Raw genomic sequence first — 22,837 nt, forward strand, 5'->3', positions numbered from 1 at the left:
ATCTATCTATCTATCTATCTATCTATCTATCTATCTATCTATCTATCTATCTTATATACCGCCCTATCCCCAAAGGGCTCTTTTAATCCTTTCCAGTAAAATTTTCTCATTTTGTTGTCTTCATCCTTCTCTAATAACCCCCCCCCCCAAAAAAAAATGCTCTGCACGTATCCCAAACCACATTTAAATTCATATTAGGAGTCCAATTTTCTTTCAAGACAATTTCTAATTCCTTCCTTCCTTTATTAATTCTTTTTTTTGCCAGCACATACTTATTTAGTTTCCAAGATAGCTTCCTTTTCCTTCCTCCTAATTTCCATATTATAGCATTATGGTCAGAAATCCTTTTTGGCGCAATAGACATGTCTTTAATCAGTAGACATAAATCTTTTGTTCCTAGTATCATATCTGATCAGGCATGGGATTTATAGCACTCTGAAAAATAAATTCTGTAGCCCTCCCATTCTTAACCCTCCAAATATCTTTTAATACATAATTACCTAGCAAGTCAAAAAATGAGTTTGGAAGTTTCCCTTTTAATTTTTTAACATTGCTGTCTACTTTCTTGTCCAGTTATAATGAGATTACTCCGTCCCAATCCCCCATGAAGCACCAACTGTCATAATCTAACTCACCTAACCTATCAGCCAAATCTTTAAGCTGAGCCTTCTAAAACAAAGTCAGTCCAGCAGGTGGTGGGTAAAATTACAATTCCACTTAGTTCTTTTTGTTGAAAAGGGGATAGTCTGGGTTGTTCGTGTTGGCTGCCAGGCGTCTAGCGCAGTGATAGCAAACCTTTTCAAGACCGAGTGCCCAAATTGCAACCCAAAACCCACTTATTTATCGCAAAGTGCCAACACGGCAATTTAACCTGAATACTGAGGTTTTCGTTAGAAAAAATGGTTGGCTCCGAGGCGTGCGTTACTCGAGAGTAAGCTTGGTGGTAGTCGGTGGCTTTGCTTTGAAGCAACCATGCAACTCTTCCAACGAGTGAATCACAATCCTAGGAGGTTTACTCAGAAGCAAGCCCCATTGCCAGCAATTGAGCATACTCCCAGGTAAAGGGAGTTGTTCACATGAAAATCAGTGGGGTTTAACAGCGCTTAACAGGGTTACCTACACTGCTTCCCCAAAACTAGGTCTTAGGTTTAATGCTAATAATCGAGCCCAGGGGCCCGGGCCAACCTAGATGTGTGTGTGGGGGGGGGGGTACTCTGTTTGCATGTGCCCACAGAGAGGGCTGTGAGTGCCACCACTGGCACACGTGCCATAGGTTCGCCACCACTAGCGATACCCACATTTGTAAAGAGTCTCTGATATCATGACGATGTGGTGATTATTGTGGGTTTCCTGGGCTGCGTGACCGTGGTCTGGTAGATCTTGTTCCTAACGTTTCACCTGCATCTGTGGCTGGCATCTTCAGAGGTGTATCACAGAGGGAAGTCTGTTATACACTGTGTCCACCATGATGTGGTGACTTTTTCCTGGGGCAGAGTAAGACTTTGCCTTCATTGGCTTGTCTGCTGTTTCATTTGCTTTTTTTAAAAAAAAAGTATGGTCAACTTAGTGTTTGAGGAAAGCACGTCATTTCCAGAACCAAGATAGCTGTGTCGGAGAGGAAGGGTTGTGCTACATTCGTGTATTTCTCAGTCTTGAAAATGGTCTCTTTTCCTCCCTTCCAGAGAAAATCGTAGACGTTTTGGTTTCATATAAAAAACATCAGTTTGGGGTAAGTCCGATGGTTGCTTGAACACTCCATATCTTCCCCGTTTCATTTTTTTATTCATTTATTTATTTTATTCTTTGGATTTTTATACCGCCCTATCCCCGAGGGGCTCTGGGCGGTGCACAACAAATAGACAAATACAGTCATAAATAACTAAAACCTTTTTAAAAGCAGCGGTAAAAACAATAAAAAGACTGAATATAGTAGCTACAATAAACATAGGTATAAGTGGCGTCCGACAACCCCAGTTTCAAAATCCTTTCCCAAGAGGGAGGGACAACAGGTCCCGTTAGATGACAGAGGCCCAGGCGTAAGGGGCCAAGAAAAGAGGGGGGGGCACCATCAGCGGCCGGATCCTCCAAAGGCCTGGCGGAACAGCTCTGTCTTACAGGCCCTGCGGAACTCAAGTGTGAGTTGCAAACTCTTACGTCTGGAAATTCCTGGAGATTTGGGGGTGAAGTCTGGGGAGGTGGGGTTTGGGGACAGGGGCAACCTCAGCACGGCACGGTGCCAAAGAGTCCACCCTCCAAAACAACCATTTTCTTTGGCGAATTGATCTCTGTAGTCTGGCATTGAGGGGTAATTCTGGGAAATATCCGGCCCCCACTGGAGTTTTATTCTTAATATTTTGCCAGATAACAGTCTCTGCGTATCATTTAACCATTCATTTACAAAATCAGCAGCAGACCTTTTTTACAGAACTTCTAAACCTCTAAATGTTTTTTTTTAACAGAGGTAACAACTTACAAACCTCTCCTTTTAAAATGGCAAACATCAAAGTGTTGTAGGGCTAGAAGACCCCCAGGCTGGGTCACACCTCATCACAAGGACTTCGTTTGGTCGCTTGGGGTGTTTGTGTGTATATATATATTGGCCCTCTGGGCCAAACGGTATCCTTGTGATGAGGTGTGACCCAACCCAGGAGTCTTTAGCCCTACAACACTTTGATGTTTGTCATTTTCAAATACAAATACAATACCTTTAATGGCATATAAAAAGTGGTAAAATGCAAATTATGTTAAAACCAATTGACTAAAATTTACTCGGGGTTTCCACCCTTGATCCAAAGTGCCTTTGTTAAAAACCTGGCAACTGATTCAGTAGTGTGGGGATGATGGTCACTAAGCAAGTATGAAACTATTTCCTTGTCTGATCTCACTGAAAATTTCTTCAAGATGGCCTCGAGAAAAAGCAACCGATAGACTGCCAAATCTTTACAATGAAGGAGCACGTGTTCAGTTGTTTCGGGTAGGCCACTCTTGTAGGAACAAGTCCTGTTCTCCTGTGGGGATGCCATGATATCTGCCTCTTGTTTGGGCAGTCGGAAGTGCTGTCATGAACAAGCATAAAATATCTCACGAGAGATGTGAGTTGATTAAATTACTCAGATATTTAGCCATAAAACCCGGAAATGGTGGTGAAATGCCATAAAATGTGGGAGAACAAGTTCTGCAGGCTCCAGCTGTGAGAAGCTGCCCTTCAATGTCAAGAGTACGTTGTTTCAAAACTCCGAAAGCCTGTCTTTCGTCCATCAGTAAGGAGTTGGTCCAAAGATACCACCTATGTTGTTTATTTGATTGATAATTTTGGTGTGCCAGGTGGAGTGGAAGTGGTAACTTAACAGGAGATATGTCAGACTGCCGGGGAGAATCTAAAATGAAGGCGTAGCCAGTATTTAAACAAAAGAAAGCCAAACCTGGGAAAAAATCGTCTTAGCTCCGGTTTCTAAACAAAAGAACTTGATGCGTGACTGAGTTGGGAAGACCCAATAAGCGGCGAAAAAACAAAGATTGAACACTCTCCTAATTTCTCAGCGGTTTTATCCCCAGATTGGAGCTCCGTAAAGTAATTGTGGCAGTAGTTTTAACTGCTAGAAAACTTCCGCTATGACAGGAAAAAATTGACCCGCCTCTGGTGTGAAAAAATAAAGGATATTGCCAACACTTTGGTTTTACTTGTATTGAGAGTCTGGTGGATATGAGAGGTCCAAGGTTAAGGAATGGTGGAAGGTGATTCCTAAATATCTGTATGAATGGACCTGTTCAATCAATGTACCGTTTATTTTCCACGTGCACAGAGTTTTTTTTTTTTGAATTCGAAAAAAAATCAGCACTTTGAATTTGTTATGAGTAATCGACAGGGCACTGTTGATTTTGTGCGAGAATAAATTAAGCAAAGGCTTGAAGTAGTCTTTGCAGGCCCGCATTGGACCGAGACAGTAACGTTAATGGAGTCTGCATGGGGAGCAGTGCACATGTGGGTCTTTGCCCCAAAATGGAGTGCGTGAGCTTTTCAGTCTGAAGATAAATGAGGAGCAAGATGGATTTTAAATAAAAGATTGAACAGGAGAGGAGCAAGAATACAACCCTGCTTGACTCCTTTGATTTAGAAACTATATAGGTGAAGTTAAGTATTATACGATCTACTTGAACTTGACAGGTAGTTGAGGAATACAACTGGCGAATAAGAAACAGTAATCTCTGGTCTATTCCCAGCGCTGTCAATTTTTCCCACAACTGATTCCTGAGGATAGAGTCAAATGCGCATTTCAGATCTAGGAAAGCCGCAAGGAGTTTCCCACCCTTGGGGTGGCAATATTTCTCCATAAATGATTTAAAACCAGACAATGGTCAAGGGTGGATTTACCTGTGGCATATCTTTCTATCTGTTCCGGGCCTAGCACTGAAGAGGACCAGGCAGTGAGACGTATCATAAGGTACCTTGTGTAAAGCTTACTGGCCACTGAAAGCAGAAGCATATGGTGCGATAGTTAGATGGATTTGATGGATCACCTTTTTTTATGTAGAGGATACAATGATAGCTTCAGTCCAATACTTAGGGATACAGCCACTGTTATTAATTTTGGTAAACAAAATTTAGCCAAAATAGGGGCCCAGAACTCCGGGAATCTTCTGAAGAGTTCAGGTGGCAGGCCATCAGGGCCTGGCGCTTTCCCTTGTTTTAGGTTAGATATAAGGGTGACCACCTCGCGCCATGGCTGACAGGAGGCCATTCTGGTAAATGCTTTGCTGCTCCAGTTGCACATGGAATATCCAAAAGTTCTGGATTGCAGAAAATGAAACATGGAAAATGTGTCCTCCATGCTTCCACTGAAATCCTACGAGATTTGATGGCTGTATAGGGCTCGCCGGCACTTGAATTAATTATGCGCCAAAAGCTTTTGCTGTCTCTGGAGTTAAAGGCTTGATGGAGATTGTTCCAAATCTTTGTGAGATGTAATTTCTTTTTGGTCTTGGAAGTATCATGATAGGACTTTCTATCTGCGCGGTACTCTTTGGATAGCGACACTTTTCGTCTAAGTTCAGAATGATGAAATATGCTTCCGGAGTTAGGACTTGCTATCGCCCATTCTCCATCCAAACCAGGTGGAAGGATTCACTGAATGTGAAGAAGTTTATGATGTGATTGATTACTGGAACCCTGAGTGGATTAGATAGGAAACCAGTTCATTATAGATTTGACAAACCTCCTCTACTGTCCTTACGGCAGTTAACTGATGAAAAGAAAGTTAGCCATCCGATCATCCAGAAATAGAATGAGCGACGTTTAGTTCAGTTTCTTGCGTCCAGCGACGCCGGGCATGACAGGAAGACCCTTCTTCCTGGGCTGATTTGCTTCGAAAGGAGTTGTTTATTAGTCTAAGAAGAAGGGGAGAGTGCTAAGCTTTCCGTTCGAGCCATAATTACAAAGTAGTCCCAATGTGGTTTATTGGATTCCAGGCGATATTATTACATAATCGATCACACTCTCTCCACGTGCAGATCCTAAACGTGAACTTTCCAGGAGGTAATCAAAGGGAGGAAGACCATTTAAAGTTACCCTATTTGCTGACAAGCAAAGGTCTATCAAATAAGGGAACAACTTGATTTATGAATTGTGATCGCTGGACAACCTACATTGAGATATGGTGTCAGATTGAATTTCATCCAAATTTGGCCACATCTTTGACTTAGGGCTGAATCATTTTCTCCAATCCTGGTGTTTAGATCACCAACAATGACGTGGTGTCAGAGGATGTTCTTGCTCAAGCGAAAGTAATATTGATGGAATCATTGACCAGTTCTCTTCACAGAATGCTTGCCTCTTCTGTGGGTGGCAAATAAACATTTACTAGTAGAATTTCAGATTGAGCTCGCCGAAATCAATGAGGCTTGGAGCCAAAGGCAGGCACGAGTTTAGTGCTACTGCATTGATTTCTGCGTTGAGAGAGACTAGGATACAAGTACCTGCTCTCATCCTCCCTCTGGCTTTTAACCTGAATGCTGGAATTGAGAAGGAGGCATAACCTGCAAGATGAATGTCGCTACTGGTCCAGGTCTCTTGTAATGAGATAATATTAAAACTGGCTAGAAATTTATGTTTGTCATTTAAAAAGGAGAGGTTTGTAAGTTTAAAAAAGCGTTTAGAGGTTTAGAAGTTGTTATTTCTGTTAAAAAGTTTGCTGTCGATTTTGTAAGTGAATGGTTAAATAATAGAGATAAATGATATTTATTAAGAGACTGTTATCTGGCAAAATGTGAAGAATAATACATTCTTAAGAGATACAGTAATACATTATCATTGAGTTTTAAGCCATTGGTACAGTTATTATGACGTATCTCTACAGGTGCACCTGCTCACGTGGTATACCGTGACCTACCTGGAGCTTGAAAACCAGACTCCTCTTGCATTACAGCATATGTAATGTTTTCCCTTGACAATGGGGTTCTGGGGTTCTGGACTCAGAGAAGTCCAGCCTGGAGGCCCATCCCAGCCGCAGAACGCCAAGGCCAGAGCAAGTAGATAGCAAGGCACCCCCAAAAGCGAAAGCACCCCCAACAGATCCCTCCTCCCAACAATGCCATCCTGACACCACCTTGTTGCCAGGCTGTCCGGTGCCCTTCTGTTAAGTCAGGCCACCTTCTTACCTTTAGGTCCTGCAGGAGCTGCAGAGCGTCAAGAAGGCCTGGCCAGCGTGGTGCGGCTCTTCTTCGGAGGTGCAGTGGATTGTGGCCCAGATGAAAGACTTCCTGCAAGAGAGCAGGTAAGGGGCAGGATTGCTTGCTCAGGAGCAGAGCCTGCAGCAGAGCCGGTGAGGGCAGAATGGATGCTATGAATGCGTGATTGTCAGTACCTTGCTGGACTAGAGTGTACAACCAGTCACCGCAGTCCCACAATCTAGGCAGGATGGCCGAACCCACACCAACTTGTAGTGTGCTTCCTTCTGTAAGGAGCCTAGACTTTTAATTACAGCTACTAGCCTTCTGTGGTTGGCTTTTACAGGTGCTTGTGCTGGTCAGACTAACATCATCATGTGTCAGGGAGTTCCACATTATGTATCAAAATTCTTTTGCTTGTAAGTTACAGTGGGGTTCCTGAGTTTTGTGGATGGGGGATGCGTGGCTTGAGAGGGTTTTTTCCTTCCTGTGTGCACTCCACTCCTTAACACCCGTTCTGTGATAGACTTCAGTTTCTCCTCTCCTTGAGCCTTCCTCTTTTCAGTGTTTCCATAAGTACGTGCTGTTAAAGACTCGGTTCGCACTGAGGTGTCTGGGCTGGGAAGCAAAGAATTCCCAGCGAGCATTATAGAAGAGCCACTCGGGGAGTTGGCTTGATATAAAAATCCCATAAATAAAAAATAAAATAAAATAAACAGCTCAGCTTTGTCAGTTAAAAATGATGGCCTTCCCCTACCCCAGTGGTTCTCAACCTGGGGGTCGGGACCCCTTTGGGGGTCGAACGACCCTTTCACATGGGTCGCCTAAGACTCTCTGCATCAGTGTTCTCCATCTGTAAAAGGATAAATATTAGGGTTGGGGGTCACCACAACATGAGGAACTGTATTAAAGGGTCGCAGCATTAGGAAGGTTGAGAACCACTGCCCTACCCTATTGACTGTCCAGTTTTTGTTAAAAAAATGTTGCTTTGGTAGCAGGACCATGTCCACAACTAGCCTCCAGTTATACAACTTGATCCCAATTCCATTTGCTTGGAAAGAGGCAGTTCCAGAGGTTAACTTTCCTCTCCGTGACCTGTTCAGTGGCTAAATTTGTGGCTCTGCCCCCTTTGCAGTATCTGCCTGACTTCGCCCAGTCCGGGAGAAGTCTGGGCGACTCCTCTGAAATGCACTGTTCTGAATATATTGTCGAAGGCTTTCACGGCCGGAATCACTGGGGTGCTGTGTGGTTTCAGAACATATGACCGTGTTCTAGCAGCATTCTCTCCTGGCGTTTAGCCTGCCTCTGTAGCTGGCATCTTCAGAAGGATCTTCTGAAGATGATCCTGCCAAGTTGCCAGCCACAGATGCAGGCGAAGCGGCAGGATGAAACTACCGCTAGAACACGGCCTTACAGCTTTCAAAACACACTGCTGCTCCACTGTTCTGAATGTTGGGCGGTTTTATGAGTCAACGCGCGGTCTTTGAGGAGCAGGCTAACTGAGCTTTGTAATTGCACCAGGGAGATGGTGGCCGCAGCAATGCTCGGCAACGGCTTTCTCATCCCAGCTGCAGAAGACCTGCGGACCTTAAGCCTCGGCCTTCAAGGTGAGTGACCCATTTCACTGCTGCTTGGACCAACAGGGCGGGAGCTCATTGGGGAGGGCCGGCAACAAGGCTGGCAAAACGTGCCCTCTCCCTTTAGCAGAGGTTGGCTGCGTGGAAATGGGCCAGGGAAGTTTTTCACAGCGCAGAGGTGAATCGCATCACCTGGTCAGTGGCAGCTCGGAGGCAGGATGCTTTTTCTCCCAGTCAGTTGGGTAAAACATGAATCTTAACTTGGTGACTCAGACTTTCCAGTGATAGAGGAGCAGCTTGAAGCCTGGTAGCACTTCAGAGACCAACAATACTTTGAGGGAATGAGCTTTTGGAAGTCAAAGTTCCTTTCATCCAGGCCACGGCTGTTTTTGTGGAAGGTAAAGGCAGTCCCCCGACCACGGAAGGATGGAAGGCTGAGTCCACTTTGAGCTGCGTGGTGTGGTGGTTGAGTGGTGGACTCCAATCTGGAGGAGGAGGAGGAGGGGGGGAGTAGTAGTAGTAGTAGTTTGGATTTATATTCCCCCTTTCTCTCCTGCAAGAGACTCAAAGGGGCTTACAACCTCCTTCCCCCCTCACAACAAACACCAGCAGAGATAGATGGGGCTGAGAGAGCTCCGAGAAGCTGTGACTAGCCCAAGGTCACCCAGCTGGCGTGTGTGGGAGTGCCCAGGCTAATCTGAATTCCCCAGATAAGCCTCCACAGCTCAGGCGGCAGAGCTGAGAATCAAACCCGATTCCTCCAGATTAGATAGATGAAAGTAGTCTGACTGGATCCTGAAGAAGCCAGCATAGCATATTTTCATTTATTTAGTAGTTTGTTTATTTAGTACCCTGCACCCTCTCCCTATAGGAGGCCGTTTCTGCACGGCCACACTGCGGGGGTGCGTCAGCTTAAACGACAGCGATGCACCCCCAGGGACTGTTCACACGGACGGTCCCAGTAGGGGTGGGGAAGACGGCGCAACCTGCGCAGAGGCTGCGCCGTCCCCCAAACGCCTTACCGTCCCTCCAGCCTTCCGACACATTGCACAGGCCAGGGGACACGCCCCCCTGCCCTGCACGACAGCTCTGGAGTTGCAGGGCAGGAGGGCGAGTCTCCTGGCCTGTACGACGCGCCGGAGGGACAGTAAGGCGTTCGGGAAAGGGGGGGAAATGGCGCCTTCCAGCCCCTGCCATTCGCACAGCAGCGTTTGGAAGCCGCTGTTTTCAAAAAACCTCACTCAGGGAGTGAGGTTCGGAAACAGCGGCTTCATGCCGCTCGGGAGTTGCGATGCAGCAGCGCCGGCCATGCGAACGGTCTCCCAGGGACGCTGTTTTTAGCATCCCTGGGACGCTGTATTTGGCCCGTGTGTAAAGGGCCGGAGCCTCGGGGTGGCTTACAACATTTAAAAATACATTTAAAATAGAATAGATTGCCGCTTTTCTGCTGATAATCCTAAATAAAACCAGCTTCGATTGTTCTTGTTTTGAGAGTTGAGTGGCCTTGGGTTTGTTTCTCTCCCCTCCCCCGCCCCCCCGCCAAAAAAATGTTTTTGTGCCATCCTTGTTTGCTTGTTTTTAAAACCACAATCTGTCCCCCCCCTTTTAACCTTGGTCTGCAGAAACCAAAGAGTGGGATTTTAGCATCCCCCAAACATTCCTTCGCTTTTGGCAGCCGTTGCTGGCGGGTCTCCACTCCAGAGAGTTCACCCAGACCCTACTTGAGAAAATGTTCAGGGAGCTAAACCGACACGCCCGGGAGTCAGGGCTCCAGACCCGGTACCTCATCAACTGGATCACGGAAATTCTGAAGACCAACATGCAAGCCAGTAAGTATCTCGGAGGAGAGTGGTGAACTTCAAAGCTAAGATCTCCCCCTGCCTGGTCCTTCATGGATGTGGATGCATTTAATACACAGAATCAATTAAAATTCTGTGACTGGGATTCAGTCTGTCTCTTTGTCATCTACTTCTTCACTATAAATTATCTTGGGTGCCTAAAAATCAAACTAGCACACATAGCTTCCAGGGCCCACTGGCAGATCTTATAGCCTGTTGATGTTTTGTCTGGTTCTTTCTCCATGACTTAGCTTTTATGATTTTCCCTTTTGTGTATCCCAAAATCTCTGCAAAATACAGTTTGAGGAGCCCAATTCAAAGTAACAGTTTACCTAAAACAGTGATGGCGAACCTACGGCACAGAGGTGGCACTCAGAGCCCTCTCTGTGGGCATGCGCAAACAGAGTCCCCCCCACTCAACACATCCTAGGCTGGCCTGGGCCGCTGGAAGCTTGATTATTGGCATTAAACCCTAAGACCTGGTTTTGGGGAGGCAGTGTTGGTAACCCTGTTGTTAAGTGCTGACAAGCCCCACTAATTTTCATGCGAAGAACTAAAGTGCGATCCTTTACCTGGGAGTAAGCTCGGTTGCTGGCAATGGGGCTTGCTTCTGAGTAAACCCTCTTAGGGTCGTGATTCACCCGTTCAAAGAGTTGCACGGTTGCTTCAAAGCAAACCCACCGACTACCGCCAAGCTTACTCCCGAGTAACACACGCCTCAGAGCCAACCGTTTTTCTGAACAAAAACCTCAGTATTCAGGTTAAATTGCCTTGTTGGCACTTTGCGACAAATAAGTGGGTTTGGGGTTGCAATTTGGGCACTCGGTCTCGAAAAGGTTCGCCATCACTGATCTAAAACGAAACTAACTTGGGATTCAGGGGAATTGAAAAGAAGAGCCTCTACTTCGCAGTTGTTAGAACAGGCTTGCAAATAGACCCTTTCCTGCCAGGTGCGCTAAGTAGTTCCTGCCATCAGTCCTTGCCTTGAAAGCGACTAGTAGCTAGCCTCACCTGCCTTGCCATACTTTGAAGGCTTGTGGGAAGCAGCAGCAATTTAATTGACTTCCTTCTAGTCTTAAGATTAGCCGTGCACGAAGCCATTCTTACACCCACCTTACAGGTAGAAGAACTGAGACTGGGATCAGGAGGACCAGGGCCCTTTCCCCACTCACCGTCGACCACCCTTGCTGCGTGCTACTCTCAGCGCGCATCATTTCTGGCGCGCGCCCGGGCTTCCCCACGACCCCGCACTCTGCGCGGGGTCATCAAAAGGCGCCATTTTGAGGAGCGCCAGGAATGACGTGCACTGAGGGGGCGCGAGAGCGGCGGCGTCAGGGCGGCTGCGTTGTCGCCGCCCCTGTAGTGGGGAGTGCCGCGGGACCCCGCGCTACTTGGCAAGAGTAGCGCGCAGCAAACGGTGAGTGGGGAAAGGGCCCAGGAGGCTGGGATCAGGAGTGGCTCGTGGCCGTGCGATGAGTCCGTGGCAAGTCCAGCGGTCTGCTGGGTCTTCTACTTGATTTCTCACTATGCTGCACCAGCTTAAGTTTCTTTCCTTTTCCTTTTCTTCGATTGCTCTTCCTGAAGAGAAGAAGCCAAAGCGCTCTTCCAAGAGTTCCAAGAAGAGAAACGGAGGCTCTCCAGGGCTTTTTCTCCATCGTGTTTCACTCCAGTGGTTGAAGCTCCTTGAGGAATGCTTGGAAGCTCCTTGTTGGGCGAGTCCCCATCTCCTACATCTGTAAGTGAACATCACTCAATTGCCTTGGGATCTGGACTCTTTGGCTTTAACAGCTGAGAGTGTTTCCAGAGTTCAGATGGCGTTTCTTGACTTCTCCAGCACTGAAGATCCAGCTGTGCCTTAACAAGTTTTAAAGGTCTGGGTACCTTCATACCCTAGGGCTGCGGTCCCAACCTTTCTGAGTCTAGGGCACCTTTGGAATGTCAACACAGGATGAGTGAGTGAGAGGCTCAGCCAATGAGAAAATGGCTGCCGTGGGAGGCAGAGCCAATGAGAAAATGGCTGCTGTAGGAGGCATAGCCAACGAGAAAATGTCACAGAGTGAGTTCATGAGTAACTCCTTCACATTTCAGGCAGAAGCTCACAATACTAGAACCAGGGGGCATCCATTGAAAATGCTGGGGGGAAGAATTAGGACTAATAAAAGGAAGCACTTCTTCACGCAACGTGTGATGGGCGTTTGGAATATGCTGCCACAGGAGGTGGTGATGGCCACTAACCTGGATAGCTTTAAAAAGGGCTTGGACAGATTTATGGAGGAGAAGTCGATTTATGGCTGCCAATCTTGATCCTCCTTGATCTGAGACTGCAAATGCCTTAGCAGACCAGGTGCTCAGGAGCAGCAGCCGCAGCAGCAGAAGTCCCATCCTGCATGTGAGCTCCCAAAGGCACCTGGTGGGCCACTGCGAGTAGCAGAGAGCTGGACTAGATGGACTCTGGTCTGATCCAGCAGGCTAGTTCTTATGTTCTTAAGCTCTATGTAATAGGATGGCTTTTTAAATGAATGTATTGTTTAAAAATATTTTCTTCCATGCGCACAGCTTACCTTTAGACGCAAGCTGCTGCGGAAGCAACATTTTTAAAAAATCTGCACAGCCAATCAAAAGCCCTGCTGGGCAAAAGCTCCATCTGATTCAGTTTCAGATTATTGGTAGATTTACAGTCATAGACCAATAGTAAGGCATGGAATCTGACCCCACCCACATTCTGAGAACTCTGGGTGGGCATCAGTGGGCACCATGATGCCAACGAAGACCACCTTGGGGACCCCTGCACAAGAGGCTCCACCTTTCTTGTAGCCCACCACGGAACCACTCAGTTTTCTGAGAAGGTCCTCCTGACAGTTGGGAACGCCAGACTAGGAAAAGGGGTGGCGCGTGGCGTGGGGTTCTTGAGGCTGCTGCACTGTTTGGGGACCGTCACCTCTTGAAAGTTTGTCAAAGGCTCAGCTGCAGTACATAAGAACAAGCCAGCTGGATCAGACCAGAGTCCATCTAGTCCAGCTCTCTGCTACTCGCAGTGGCCCACCAGGTGCCTTCGGGAGCTCACATGCAGGAGGTGAAAGCAAGGGCCTTCTGCGGCTGCTGCTCCTGAGCACCTGGTCTGTTAAGGCATTTGCAATCTCAGATCAAGGAGGATCAAGATTGGCAGCCATAAATCGACTTCTCCTCCATCAATCTGTCCAAGCCCCTTTGAAAGCTATCCAGGTGAGTGGCCATCACCACCTCCTGTGGCAGCATATTCCAAACACCAATCACACGTTGCGTGAAGAAGTGTTTCCTTTTATTAGTCCTAATTCTTTCCCCCAGCATTTTCAATGGATGCCCCCTGGTTCTAGTATTGTGAGAAAGAGTGAAAAATTTCTCTGGGTCAACATTTTCTACCCCATGCATAATTTTATAGACTTCAATCATATCCCCCCTCAGTCATCTCCTCTCCAAACTAAAGAGTCCCAAACGCTGCAGCCTCTCCTCATAGGGAAGGTGCTCCAGTCCCTCAATCATCCTTGTTGCCCTTCTCTGCACTTTTTCTATCTCCTCAATATCCTTTTTGAAATGCGGCGTCCAGAACTGGTCTGTGTTGGTGCCACTTGTTCTGTTTTCTGTTGAGATGGTGGCAACCTATTTTGGAGGTTTTTCTCTCTGTTACTGTTGTGTTTCTTTCTATAGAGGTATCCACCTTGCTTCTAAGTGCAGGGGCTTCTAGATGTGTGAATGATGTGCTTGTCTGTGTTGTTTTGAATAGTGTCTGTAGGCCAGAGTGCGTAAAGAGAGGTGCTTGGGGTGACCATGAGTGTATTCTCTCCCCCACACACGTGTGTTGTTGTTCCACCCTTCCTTCAGGAAACTCAGAGTGGTGTACAGAGGTCGTCTTTTTATTTTCAAGACAGCCTTGTGCGGTAGGTCAAGGCCAAGAGAGCGGGAGAGAGTATAACGAAAAGTCCAGTCAAAAGTAACTCTTAAAAGCTCTTTATTGTACTGGCAGTCTTTGTCGAAAACAAGCCATGTGAGTTCTGAGGAACTCAGACCTCAGATAGTAGCTTAATACAGTATCAAACCCTCCTTCCCGCCACATGAAATGAAAACAAAGCATAGTTTCACACGGGCAAGCAGAGACAGCAACAACCCGGAATCTCCCAGACCAGGCAGTTAGCCAGAGCAGGCTGGCGGGAAAAACCAAGGACGAGGAGCACACACACATATCCCTGACAGAGAGTGACTGTGAGCTTCTCGCGTCTGCAGAAAGGAAGGGGCTGTTTCAAACAGAATCTCCACAACCCATGTCCGGCACTCCACTGCTCTGCCACCTTGGTTCTCGTTCCTGATGGCTCCCCTTCTCCTTGGATGCCCAGGACAAAATCTTTCTTTGGTCCACATTTTTCACAGATTGTGGAGAACTTGGGGGGGGGGGGGGGGGCCGTTGCAGGCAGGAGAGTCCAGCCCTGTTCTGAGCCCTGTGGCACTTGCAGGGAGCTTTAGGGAACAGGTCTGGTTTTGCTTTGGGCCACTTTTAAGGAAAACAGGGCATGTAGCCGGCTTCTTGCCACATTCAGCCTTCCCTGAAACCTTGCCCAAAGTGAGAGATTAGTGTGGCTGGAGCAGGAAGTCCCAAACCTCCATCTGATGCAGAACGATGGGAGAGCCGTCAACATCCAGATGAATGGAGCCTCCATGTTCAGGAGTAGTATGGCACTAGTATCTGCTGCTGGGATGGGCAAGGGCAGGGGATTATTGCCACCTTTGTGTCTTTCTTGTGGACTTCCTTGGGGCAACTGCCGCTGTTGGCAGTAGGTTCTTATTCGGCCTTATACCCGTTTAAGAATGACTGCTTTTGCCCTGGCTTGGCTTTCATTCCCAGGATCCTGCAGAGCATGGAGCCCCCTTTGCCGTTGGACACGCAGAAGAAGCTTCTCTGCCTCACCTCCATCTACACCCAAGAAGCCGACTCCCTTCCCAACCCAGGCTCGGCTGCAGACCTCTGCAGGCAGCCCATTTACACCGTGGAGAGCTTGCAGCGGAAAGCCAAACAGAGCGGGGTGACTCTTGGGCTCAGCAAGAGGGCGGGACGGCTGGAGCGGTCTGCCAAAGAGGAGGACCTGGCGGAGGAGGAGGAAGAAGAAGAAGAAGAGATGGAAACTCAGTCCCTGCCTCTGCTGGAATCGTTCCATGCTGAGAACACCAGGGCTTTAGCAGAGAAGAGGGCTGCGCTCCTGGGGTCAGCTTGGCAAGTCAGTTCAGGTGAACGCTGCTTCTCGGTTTGCTAGGCACCGGGGAGGGGTTTGTATGTCATAAGAACATAAGGATAAGCCAGCTGGATCAGACCAGAGTCCATCTAGTGCAGCTCTCTGCTACTCGCAGTGGCCCACCAGGTACCATTGGGAGCTCACATGCAGGATGTGAAAGCAATGGCCTTCTGCGGCTGTTGCTCCCGAGCACCTGGTCTGTTAAGGCATTTGCAATCTCGGATCAAAGAGGATCAAGATTGGTAGCCATAGATCGACTTCTCCTCCATAAATCTGTCCAAGCCCTTTTTAAAGCTATCCAGGTTAGTGGCCATCACCACCTCCTGTGGCAACATATTCCAAACACCAATCACAAGTTGCGTGAAGAAGTGTTTCCTTTTATTAGTCCTAATTCTTCCCCCCAGCATTTTCAATGGATGCCCCCTGGTTCTAGTATTGTGAGAAAGAGAGAAAAATTTCTCTCTGTCAACATTTTCTACCCCATGCATAATTTTATAGACTTCAATCCTATCCCCCCTCAGCCGTCTCCTCTCCAAACTAAAGAGTCCCAAACGCTGCAGCCTCTCCTCATAGGGAAGGTGCTCCAGTCCCTCAATCATCCTCGTTGCCCTTCTCTGCACTTTTTCTATCTCCTCAATATCCTTTTTGAGATGCGGCGACCAGAACTGAACACAGGACTCCAAGTGCGGTCGCACCACGGCTTTATATAAGGGCATGACAATCTTTGCAGTTTTATGATCAATTCCTTTCCTAATGATCCCCAGCATAGAGTTTGCCTTTTTCACAGCTGCCACGCATTGAGTTGACGTTCCCATGGAACTATCAACTAAGACGCCTAAATGTCAAGCTGGAAGCAAAGAGGGTTGCTGGGTTCAACTCAGTAGGGGTGGGTGGGTGGGTGGGGGTCGGGAGAGGAGTAGAATCCAGGATCTGAGCTTGTTTGGTCCCACGGTCACATACTATGAGAACCAGGGAGTGCGCATCACCAGTCTCGCCCGTGGCCAGCAGCAGTACTGTCGACAGGTGCCGAACGAGGGGGCAATTGTAATATTAAGTGTTAGAGCTGCAGGCCTTCAAAACATAGCACAAAACCATATTGAGGCTAGATACAGTAAAATAAAATATACAATCCGATATTTGATCCAAAGACAACACAGGACTGACAGGTCTAATTTTGAGGGCCGACACGCTTGAGCCTTTTCCTTAATTTAATTGATAAAAGGGTATGTAATCACCGGGTCTATGCCTGCCAAAAGAAAAAAGCTGCTATCCGCAGCCGACCCTCAGCGACTGTGAAACAACTTGGTTCAGTCTAGATCGGATACTGTCAGACAATGTGCAATAGCAAAAATTAACAGGCTGTGGATCTGTTGATTTTTTAAAAAGCCACATAAACTAATGGACTTCATATCTTGTAGCAGTGAATTCCCGAAGTGGATTCTGTGAAATGCTCTTTTGCTAGGCATGAATAATTCCGTACATAGGAATTATTCCTTGAGCCAAAGGTGGCAGGATCATTGATCCAAAAACTGTCATTTCTCAGAGCACTTGTGACAGATAGCGGTTGGTTCTTTTTCCAGATCTGCCTCTCTCTCTCTCTCTCCCTCGGCTATTATTTATTCTCAGTGGTCCTGGTCTTTTACGCAGCTGAGTAGCACGCAGTCTTGGGAGGCTGGATAGTCACTTCCCAGGTCTGGATGGTGCAAAACATTTCCAGAAAGAGATATCAAAAAATCTCCTCTTAGCACACTCCCAGAAACAGCATGGAATCAAGAATGCTTCATGCATACAAGCTCTAAACATACCTGATATATATTAATCAAAAGTACTAATCATACTTTTTTTTCCAAGTTAAGAAGGTATTTTTAAATGTTTCAATCCCAGAGGGATCATTCTCAGGCTATTGGGATTCCTATGCTGTTTATACTTCCTTCCTGATTGTCTTTCTTTCAAACCCTCTGTTCTTAGACAGAGGTTTTGGACGGAACAACTAAAATGACCTGTGTGTAAAAATATATCCCTCCAGTTCTTCTCTGCAGCTTCTAAGAAACCAGCAACAAAATAAGCACGCTGAGGGTCAGAGGCCCCTTCCGCACCTGCAAAATCATGCGTTTTCAAACCACTTTCACAACTGTTTGCAAGTGGATTTTGCTATTCCGCACAGCTTCAAAGAGCACTGAAAGCAGTTTGAAAGTGTATTATTCTGAACCTTTTGCTCGAAAGTTGCTCAAGAAACCATGGACCATTAATTAAAACATGGAACGATTCGTTTTAGCCTAAGCTGGGACACAGAAGGGCATTGCAAAAGGATATGTACCAAGAAGTCCACTGACTGAAAGGGGCTGGGACACAGCCTAGCTGACAAAAGGAATCTGTGGCTGACAACCCAGAAAAATCATTTGAAAAAGGGCAGTTCAGTCTTGCATGCATAAAGGTTCTACATAGCTTTAAATTAGCCAGAGAGTCCAAATAGGGAGGAAGATTTTCCTTAGACCAGGGGTCTGCAACCTGCGGCTCTCCAGATGCTCATGGACTACAATTCCCATCAGCCCCTGCCAGCATGGCCAATTGGTCCATGAACATCTGGAGAGCTGCAGGTTACAGACCCCTGCCTTAGACAGAAGGCCCGGGCATGCAGAGACCATGTCCTCCGAGCATCAAAATGAGTATAACTCTTATCTTTATCAAACAATTGGGCCACATTTTTTTACATTGATCAACAGAAAAAGAGAAAAGAAGAAGAAGAAGAGTTTGGATTTATATCCCCCCTTTCTCTCCTGTTGGAGACTCAAAGGGGCTGACAATCTCCTTCCTGTAGGAGACTCAAAGAGGCTTACAATCTTCTTGCCCTTCCCTCCTCACAACAAAAACCCTGTGAGGTAGGTGGGGCTGAGAGAGCTCCGAGAAGCTGTGACTAACCCAAGGTCACCCAGCTGGCGTGTGTGGGAGTGCACAGGCTAACCTGAATCCCCCAGATAAGCCTCCACAGCTCAGGCGACAGAGCGGGGAATCAAACCCGGTTCCTCCAGATTAGATACACGAGCTCTTAACCTCCTACGCCACTGCTGCTCCTGAAAGTGATGAACAGGATCTTTGAGAGAGCTCAGAAGGACTCCCAACTGTCTCCAACCCAGACACAGATCAGGGCAACATTTCTGTCAGTGCAATTGGAGGAGTTGTCTGTACACCATTCACTAGAGCTGTATCAATGCCCATTTCACCCATGGGGGCGGAATGCATCTCCCTGACATTCCCTGCCCTCATCTCATGGAGCAGCACTGGCGTAGGAGGTTAAGAGCTCATGTATCTAATCTGGAGGAACTGGGTTTGATTCCCAGCTCTGCCGCCTGAGCTGTGGAGGCTTATCTGGGGAATTCAGATTGGCCTGTGCACTCCCACACACGCCAGCTGGGTGACCTTGGGCTAGTCACAGCTTCTCGGAGCTCTCTCAGCCCCACCCACCTCACAGGGTGTTTGCTGTGAGGGGGGAAGGGCAAGGAGATTGTGAGCCCCTTTGAGTCTCCTGCAGGACAGAAAGGGGGGATATAAATCCAAACTCTTCTTCTTCTTCTTCATGCACGTGGCTAAAGTGTGACAGAGCTGGAATTAAAATTAAACAACCTGGGGAGCTGGAATTAAAATCCTGTGCACGTTCATGTCCGTGGTGTGTGAGAATAAACCCAGAGAGCGGTGGTTCTAGAGGGCTGGCCATTTCCAAAGAGAAAATATCAGGTCTGGTTGTCGTGTAACGTCCCTTCAATGTTTCCTTCGCAGAGGCAACAAAGTGGCAGCAGTTTCCTCTGGGAAAACTGCCTAGTCAGACAGACGATCCCGACGCCCTAAGGGTGGAAGAGTGCTCCATGATGTCGGCTCTGGACCAGCCGGTGAATGGAGACCACAGATTCCCAACTGGTGCCACGTGAGTATCGGCGAGGGTTGCGTGGGTTTTGCGTCATAATCGGCAGTCGGCACCAAACAGCCGCTCTGCTTAGTAGGTTGCAGCGGTGTGTGATGCAGTTTTAATGTTACTTTCTTGAGCTCAGCTACTAGGTATCAGTCCGACAGCACCCTAGAGACCAAAAAGATTTTCAGGGTTTAAGCTTTTGAGAGTTAAAGCTCCATTTGTCAGACACAGGCGGTTTCAGCACGAGCCCCAGGAGCAGTGGCACGCCGGTGTTTATGACGCCGGTGGAGCCCCAGGGCCGCTCGGACGCTCCTGTGTGAGTGGCTCAAGAGCATCAACCGCTTGCGGGGCCGCCTTCGCATGGGGCCCGCCGCTGTAGAAGAAGAGTAGTAATTTGGATTTATATCCCCCCTTTCTCTCCTGCAGGAGACTCAAAGGGGCTGACAATCTCCTTTCCCTTCCCCCCTCACAACAAACACCCTTTGAGGTGGATGGGGCTGAGAGAGCTCCGAGAAGCTGGGACTAGCCCAAGGTCACCCAGCTGGCGTGTGTGGGAGTGCACAGGCTAATCTGAATTCCCCAGATAAGCCTCCACAGCTCAGGCGGCAGAACTGGGAATCAAACCCGGTTCCTCCAGATTAGATACATGAGCTCTTAACCTCCTACGCCACTGCTGCTCCCTCTCTTACCTTCTCTCGGCTGCCGTCATGTTGTAGGCCGTGGGGACACACCCCCATGGCCATAGCGATGCCTCCGGGGTCGGAGGCCAGGAGGCCTGTCCCCCGGGCTCTGCAGAGCGCCAGCAGCCGAGAGGAGGTAAGAGGGGACCTACAGCAGTGCGGGGAAAACTCCGGCGTCCACCCAGTGCCGTTCGCTCAGCAGCCGGCGTTTTTCAAATGACTCGCTAAAACACTGCTGTGGGCCTCGGGCCAAGAATGGTCTTTCACATCTTCCACTGCCTGGCCCTAACTGGAGATGCTGTGTTTTGAATCTAGGACCCCCTGTACACAAAGCAGAGAGACTCCACCCAGCCATGGCCACTCCATTTAGAAAAGTCCAGTCTTTAGAGTTTGATGTGTTGATGACCGTAGTTTCTAATTCCTTCTATCTCAAAACCTAACCCTGACTTCTCGTAATTTTTATAACGGAAATGTTGTGTATAAATAAATGCAGGGATAACCTTGCCTGTTGTCCTCACAAACAAAAAGCTCACTTCTGATCCTTAACTGACTTCTTCCTTGTTTGAAAAGCTCTTTTTAATTGTATATCTGAGCCCGTCTAGAAAGCAGGTGGTAAGAAGTGAATTCATCCACCACCTTGAATGGTTAACCTATCAACAAGCAAACTTTGTGCACATGGATCTTTTTTTGTTCACTGGCCAATATAACAGCTAGCCAGATTCTAGATAATTAAACCAACTGGCCTCGTTAAACTTCACGGCTGTTAAAGGCAGGTCAGGGTTTTTCAAAGTATAATAATGGTTACAATCAGGGAGGACAACGCTCTGCAATTGGTTTGTTCTTATGCCTCTCGAAATGTCCAGAGCGTTGTCCTCCCTGATTGTAACCATTATTGTAACCATTATTATTCTTTGAAAAACCCTGACCTGCCTTTAACAGCCATGAAGTTTAATGAGGCCAGTTGGTTTAATTACCGGTATCTAGAATCTGGCTAGCTGTTATATTTATATTCAGATTACATTGTCGTGCCGTTCTAACTTATGTTTATATATATTACTCCAATGGGAGAATGTAAACAATTTTTCCAAAACATTTGGTTACTGTTTATAAAATTATAAAATTACTTTGGTTACTTAAAAGTAAATTGCTACTCCAGTGGGAGAACTACTTTTTTTGAAGTCATTATTGTAGCCTGTTGGAATCATCCAGTCCAGCAGACCAGTTCCTCTGGAGGGCCAACGGCAGGGCACAGCCAAGGCCTTCCCCTGATTGGAACCTCGGAAGAGTCCTGCTGGATCAGACCAGCGAAGGCCCATCTGATCCAGCATCCTTCCTTACACAGCGGCCAGTCAGTTCTTCTGTAGGCCCAACAACAGGGCACAGAGGCCAAGGCCTTCTCCTGATGTTTCCTCCGGGCACTGGGATCCAGAGGTAGACTGCCTCTGAATGTGGAGGTTCCCTTTAGCCCCCGTGACTAGTAGCCACTGAGAGACCTCTCCTCCTCTGGCCTGACATTCCTTCCTGGACCAGCAGAGCCACCAGACAAATCTCTGAGGTGCCAATCCTATTCCAAGTGTATCTGGTGTCAGGTCCATGCCTGTCAGTGCTTAGATGTCTTGCTGTGTGGGAATTGCAAATGTTTCCTGTAAATGTTTTCCTGTTTCCCATCTCCCCTCCCTGGCAATTCCCTGGCGCCAGCCCTCCTGCGGGAAGGTGCGAACGTTCCCAGGTTTCTTGAAGCTCTGTAGTGCAAATGTTATACACTTTGTGAAACACATTTGGTGGGAATCAAATGGGGGGGGGGAGGGGATTGAAGGATATAATCTCTGGATCTAAGCGGGAGAGCTTAGATTCAGCTTTCTCTGTTACTCTACGCGTTGTAGAAATAATCTGCTTTAGGACTTTCCTACGGTCTCTGCTATTTCCACGTTCGAGAGCCTGACATCTGGTTGAGGACGGTCTTCATACCCCACCCCTCCTTTTGTTTGCCAGCACACCGTTGCCTTCAGAAGTGGAATTTTTTTTCCCCAGCACTTGGATCCAAACTCATATTTCCATGAGGTATCGGAAAAATTCCGCATGTCATAAGAGAGAAGATCGTCCGCCTGTGGATCCCATGTGTGAGAGAACAAATGGGTCACAGATTACTCCCAAAGGAGTTCCTGAAATCATCAGTAGAGCAAAGTCATCCAGCCAAATTCACTTTGTGATTCAGGCACTCTGTTTTCTCACCATCTTGAGACTCTTCTCTGCTGGCCACCAGCCAAACCTTCCCCCTGCACAGATAAGACGTCTCACTGGCTTCTAAATAGAAGACTGACTAGAGCTGTGGTGGTGAACCTTTGGCACTCAGATGTTATGGACGACAATTCCATCAGCCCCTTCCAGCGTGGCCAATTGGCCATGCTGGCAGGGGCTGATGGGAATTGTCGTCCATAACATCTGGAGTGCCAAAGGTTCGCCACCACTGGACTAGAGGCACTTTGGGTTTGTCTGAACCAGTGTTTCCCAACCTTTTCGAGGTCAGGGTACCCTTGACCTCACTCTTCATATCTCACGGTACCCCTGCCGTCACCCTCCACCTTCCCCTCCCATTACCCCTGCTTGCCACACACCCCACCTTCCCCTCGCAGGGTGAAGGGTAGCACTGGGGGTGGTGGCGGCTGCTGACCTTGTGGCAGGCCCTGCCCCATATCCTTGCTGGTGCTGGCGAGAGACACCACAAAAATGAGGGAAGGGGGTAGTGTTGCTGCGGTACCCCTGGGACATGCTCACGGCACCCCAGGGTACCAGGGAACCCTGGTTGAGAATGGCTGGTCTGAACCTTTTCAAGTACCAGGCTGTTCTACTGTTTGTGTGTGTGTGTGTGGGGGGGGTGTTGTCTGTTTCCCCTCTGCCTTCCCCCCGCTTGTACGAT

The 22,837-nt window shown here is 47.8% G+C and overlaps 1 protein-coding gene across 1 annotated transcript; it reads left to right on the plus strand.

The window, feature by feature from the left end:
- Positions 1-1,321: 1,321 nt before the first annotated feature.
- LOC125442920 (ribosomal biogenesis protein LAS1L-like) lies at positions 1,322-19,614 on the plus strand. Its single transcript, XM_048514707.1, has 8 exons — positions 1,322-1,332; positions 1,651-1,729; positions 6,661-6,770; positions 8,185-8,270; positions 9,863-10,069; positions 11,663-11,813; positions 14,952-15,331; positions 19,111-19,614. The coding sequence occupies exons 1-8, from the start codon at positions 1,322-1,324 to the stop codon at positions 19,257-19,259; spliced, it is 1,173 nt and encodes a 390-aa protein (XP_048370664.1). The 3' UTR covers positions 19,260-19,614.
- The last annotated feature ends 3,223 nt before the right edge of the window (positions 19,615-22,837 follow it).

Source organism: Sphaerodactylus townsendi, linkage group LG13 (assembly GCF_021028975.2).
Source record: "Sphaerodactylus townsendi isolate TG3544 linkage group LG13, MPM_Stown_v2.3, whole genome shotgun sequence".
Classification (NCBI taxonomy): Eukaryota; Metazoa; Chordata; class Lepidosauria; order Squamata; family Sphaerodactylidae; genus Sphaerodactylus; species Sphaerodactylus townsendi.

Bases quoted from the DNA above. Each gene is read 5' to 3' on its own strand.
- LOC125442920 (XM_048514707.1), top strand. The intron at 6,771-8,184 runs GTAAGGGGCAGG...TAATTGCACCAG, and splicing joins GACTTCCTGCAAGAGAGCAG to GGAGATGGTGGCCGCAGCAA. The intron at 8,271-9,862 runs GTGAGTGACCCA...CTTGGTCTGCAG, and splicing joins CTTAAGCCTCGGCCTTCAAG to AAACCAAAGAGTGGGATTTT.